Source organism: Charadrius vociferus, unplaced genomic scaffold (assembly GCF_000708025.1).
Source record: "Charadrius vociferus isolate BGI_N301 unplaced genomic scaffold, ASM70802v2 scaffold2733, whole genome shotgun sequence".
Lineage (NCBI taxonomy): Eukaryota > Metazoa > Chordata > Aves > Charadriiformes > Charadriidae > Charadrius > Charadrius vociferus.
Genome location: NW_009647672.1, coordinates 30,428 through 35,340, shown reverse-complemented (window position 1 = coordinate 35,340; position 4,913 = coordinate 30,428). Strand labels below are relative to the sequence as shown.

Sequence of the window (4,913 nt, the reverse complement as noted above, 5' to 3'; positions counted from 1 at the left end):
CGGGCGCCGCCGCCCCGCACCCCCCCAGCCGCCGGCACGCTTGGCCACGCTGACGGCATCGGAGGGGACCAGCCCTGTGAGCGCTCGCAGGCTGCCTGGCTGAGCGGGCAGCGCTGACCAGCTCGTCCCGCACCTACGGCAATTGCACGGCAGCCCAGGGGGGGACAGGGACGGCGCAGGGCGAGGGTACCACGCGGACACATGAGCACGAGTGCCTGCGAGGTGCCCGCAGAGCTGAGGCGTGCGAGGACATGCGGGGTTTGGCTGGAAAGCGCTGATTTTCTCCTGAGCAGCGTGTGTGGGGCCGTGTTTCGGCTCTGTGCTGAGCCCAGGGGTGTTCAGCAACGGCTGAGCAGCGCCAAGGCTGCTCCTCAGCCAGCGAGGAGCTGGGAGGGCGCACAGCCGGGAGAGCTGACACCCCCCGGCCCAGGGACATCCCAGAGCTCAGCAGTCGAAGCTGGGGAAGGAGGAAGAAGGGACGTTCAGAGTGATGGCACGCAGCAAAGGAATGCCCGAGGCGGCTTGGCTTTGCTCGCACAGCTTTTGCCTTCCCTCTTAAACTGTTTTTATCCCAACCCAGGAGTTTTCTCACTTTTACCCTCCCCAATCTCTCCCGGATCCCACCGCGGGGAGCGAGCCAGCGGCTGGGGAGGGCTGAAACAACGGCAGTGTCCCCTGGGGAAGGGACACGACGTGAAACGCCCGAGCAAGCCCTGAACAACGGCGGACCCCGCAGCAAGTGAGCCCCTGCGAGGAGCAGACAGGAGCCAGGCTGCGGCGAAGGCTGTGCCGGGGCGGGTTCACAGCGAGCAGAAGCACTCTCGGGGCTTTACGGGTGACAGTGGATGGTACCGGTGAGTGACAACTCTCAACCTCAGACTCATCACAACTGAAACGGCACAATTCAGCCATGAACTCCAGCCGGCAGCAGCCAAGGCTGCACAGAGAGCGTCACCGGAGGTCCTGCAGAGACCCCCCCTCCCCGGCACTTGCGAAGCCACGGGCAGAGCCCGTTCCGGGCACCGCCGCTCCCCGGACACGGCAGCCGGGAGACGAGACCTGGCCTGGCACCGGTGAGGGCTGCACCGCTGCAGCCGGCTGGGAGATCTCCCCACCGCGCCTGCGGGGGACACAGGTCCCCACCGCTGCCAGGGCTCGCCGGCTGGCACACAGCAGAGGCAGCAGGGCCGGGGGCCCGGTGCTGGTGGCCAGCAGACAGCTTGGGCACGCAGCGTGCCGGAGGGCTGTGGCTGGAGCCCACCAGGAAAGGGCTCCCGTCCTGCGAGGCTCCGAGGAAGCAGCTGGGAGGGGGATGTGTCTCTGACCCCTGTCAGGGCCCCAGCCCGAGCAGCGGGTCCGGGACAGGACATCCTCTGTGACAGCCGGCCATCGCCAGGGGACAGCTGTCCTGCAGGGCCAGGCGGGAGAGCAGCCCCCCGCGCCTCCGGGGCACAGCACGGCCTTACCCTGACTCGTCCTGTGGGGAAAGATCTCGGCAGGGTGTGGGGAGGCAGGGGAAGGATGGGACACGACCAGGGCACAGTGTCTTCATCCTGCGCCGTCTAACCACGGCCTCGTCACACCCGGCTGGCGGCAGCCAGGATCTCAGCATTCCCATTTCCTTCCCGGCTGCCTGGGACAGGAATGGTCTGTGACCGCATCCCGGCACCACCCTGGCAGGAGGGCAGCGGCACGGGGCTCGTACGGCAAAGCTGTGGGGCCAAAGCATTGCCGGGCCACGTTTCCCTGGGCAGAGACGGCAGTGCCGCTCAGAGTGGCGGCGCTGCAGGGATGGCAGGCAGAGCGGGCACGCAGAAGGTCAAGCTGCCGGGTGCTGCCAGGGCAGGGAGGGCAGAGCCATGGCCCGGTCCCAGGAGCCGGGCAGCCGGCGTTCCACCAGCGTGAGGACAGAGCGTCCCACCAGCACTCGGCTCTGCCGGTCACGGCTGCCCTGGCCGGAGGAGACCGTGCAGGCAGCGCCCACCGGCACAGCGGCCAGCAAGAGGAGAGTGCAGGCTCGGGAGGCAGAACGATGCTGATCCACCCTAGCAAGACAGGCTCTTCCCCTCCAGCCCCACAAAGTCTGTTCCTGCGCGCGCGCCCAAGTGTCACCGACTCCCCGGCAGCCGGGGATCGGGCCAGGGGTTTGCTCCCGCTGGCTCTGGGGTGGGCCAAGCATGCACGGCCGAAGGAACAGACGTTACAACGTGCCCATGAGAACATCAGCCTTTTATTTCCTCCCCACCATGTTCTCATGGCAGATGAGAAACATCACTACACAGTGCTGGAAAGCAAACACGGAGGACGAAGCAACGCGAGAAACACAGGCGGAGCACAAGAACGAAGCCGACAGTGGGAAACGCAGCACTCTCTCCCGAGAGCAGCACCAGTACACAGATCCTTGACACAACGACAAAGTCACACCGAGTCACACAGGCAGCCCCCTCCGTCCCGAAAGCGGACCCTCGCTCGCACACCTCCGACCTCTGGGCGCTGGGATGCTCCAGAGCACAGTGCCCACGGGGGCCCAGAGCCCCACCGCAGACTGGGGCTCCCAGTCCAGCCCCGTTTCCTTCACTGGGAGCCTGTGGGACCAGCCCACGGAGCAGCACAGGGCACCGGGGCTTCTCCCCACCATCGGCCAGCCGGCTGCAGCACCGAACCCCCAAAGGGGCCGGATGAGGGCTGCCTGCCCTGCTGGCGGTGCTGAGCCCCCTGCGCGGTGTGAGCAAGCCAGCGCCGGGGGCACAGCGAGCGCCTTGCCTTGTTTTGGCACCCCCCTGCTGCCAGAGCGCGGTGCAGCCGCAGGGCTCGCCGGGCAGTGGCGGCAGGGCGGTGAGCCGTGGCCGTTCTCCCAGCCGTGCAGACGGCTTGGCAGCTCGGTGCTGCGAGTCGGCCCCCTCCGGACAGGACTCACCGCGTGTTCAAAGCCCCCAGTGACTAATTACAGCTCTGCCATCCTGCCTCCCATGACCGCAGTCATGTGCCACCACCGGCTGCTGCTCAGCAGGTGCCTGGGAAGGCAAAAGGCACTTTGGTGTATCCCCACAGGCCTCAGGAATGCTTTGGGAGCGGCTGAGGCCGAGGGAAGTCGAGTTGAGGTTTTCCGTGTCCCTTCAGAAGCCCCTTGGCCCCTGCCCAGGGCAGCTGCACCACCAGGGCCATCGTCCCCGGCAGCCCACAGCGGACAGAATCCCTCTGGTCTCTGTGCAACGGAAGCAGCGGGCAGCTTCTGCCCAGCCAGGGGCTGCCGCGCCGTTGGGCAGGAGCTCAGCTGGGCCCCCTCGGTTCCCCGCAGAAGCCGGGCTGGAGAAGCCATGGGTCTCGCCGTGCGGTGTCTGTCCTGGCCCAGGCAGGGCCGCTCTGCTCGGGACGGAGCGCGGAGCTGAGCATGGCATCCAGGACCCTTCCGAGGGGACGGCGCGGCGGTTCACACGCACTTCTTCCACGCAAAACCACTTTTATTACATCAAAACACAGGGTTACGCTGGCACAGAGCTCTCCTCAGGGCTGTGGCTTCGCACAGCAGCTCGACAGGTACTGGACCAAGCGCACGAGAGGTCCCCAGCCCAGCTTACCTCTGCGCGGTGCCGGGGCTCTGGCGCTGCCTTTCGGAGGACTCTGGCTCGCAGCGGCCGGACCCGAGGGCCTGCTGCAGCTGAAGGTGAAGCTGGGGGAGGCTTTGATCTGCGGCGAGTCCTGCTGGCTGCTGCCGCTCCCGCTGGTGCCGTTGCTGAAGCTCCTCACGCGGGACAGGGCGTTATCGGAGGCCGAGGTGGGGAGCCCGCTGGAAGGGGATGAGATGCGGGAGGCTCAGCCCGGCTCTGCGGGGAGGGGATCCCCCCCGCCGGCCCCCCTGCGCGCCCCCCGTCCTTCCCAGCCAGCTCTGCCCCACGGCCCAGGCGCCGAGTGTTAGACACCGTCTCCGTCAGACCCCCGGACTTTTCCCCAGCAGCTGGCGAGCAGCTGGGGACAGGAACGTCACAGGGGGCTGGCTGTCCCTCAGCAGCAGCAGACCCCAGTCCCCCTCGCTGTATGGCGCTGTCCCGGCAACCTCAGGGCAGCAGCATGGTTTCAGAGTTCCCACTCCCTCGCCCCCAGTCCCAAATCCATCCCAGTCCAGCACCAGATGGGGCCGAGGAGAGAGAGAAGGGGAAGCGGGAGAGACGCCAGCGCTCTCTGTAATCGCTGCCTGGTTACTGGGGCAGGTGAATCCCCAACAGCTTCACCCCGTCCCTCTTGCCTGCCGACGACACGGTGCTGAGGGACACCTGCCGTTCACAAAGCAAACTCTGCAGGGACAAGCACGGCCCCGGCAAAGTGGGAAAGCAAGCAAATAAGCCTTGGCTTCGTTAGCTGCAGGGTAACTCACTTGGAGTACATTTATCATCTCTAATTGGCGTTATCCTGCAGCTCCTGAACACTCAACCCGGCAGGCCCTTACGTGGAGCTCCTGGGGGGGGTCCTGGCACCTCCTCTCCTCCGCGGGCCCCCGCCTGCGCCCTTCATGCCGCGCACGTGCTTCAGCATCCACGCGCGCAGGTTGCTGAGGCAGCTGTGCTCCGAGAGGATGATCCGGGGCCAGGGATTGCACTCTGCCATGTCCAGCGCGGCCACTGCCAAGGCTCTCCCGACCTGCCGGGGTGAGGTGGAACCGGTGAGAAAGGCCTTGAGAAGGAGCAGCAGCTCTTTGGGACTTGAGGCAGGAAAACAAAGAAAGAAAAGAAAACCCAACCCCAAATCCCAGACCACCCCCCAGAGCTCATTTCACCTCCGTCACTGGCTCCAGTCTGGCGGGAGGAGTGTTCCCGTAGGGTCTCTGGGTGCGCAGCACACGGGCAGGACAAGGGCGAGTCAGGCGCCCACGGCCACAGGGACCGGGCGGCTCTTGCCGCGGGGAGCAGACGCGACGG

The 4,913-nt window shown here is 66.5% G+C and overlaps 1 protein-coding gene across 1 annotated transcript in view; it reads right to left on the bottom strand.

Annotated features, from left to right (window-relative positions):
• Positions 1–1,819: 1,819 nt before the first annotated feature.
• The window catches only part of LOC104282954, a gene marked incomplete at its 5' end in the record, with an annotated part of 32,393 nt that continues 29,299 nt past the window's right edge, over positions 1,820–4,913 (bottom strand). The window contains 3 exons of the mRNA XM_009881087.1: positions 1,820–2,016; positions 3,579–3,787; positions 4,445–4,635. Of these exons, the coding sequence (XP_009879389.1) occupies positions 1,820–2,016; positions 3,579–3,787; positions 4,445–4,635 (597 nt within the window). The remainder of the gene's footprint in view (positions 2,017–3,578; positions 3,788–4,444; positions 4,636–4,913) is intronic.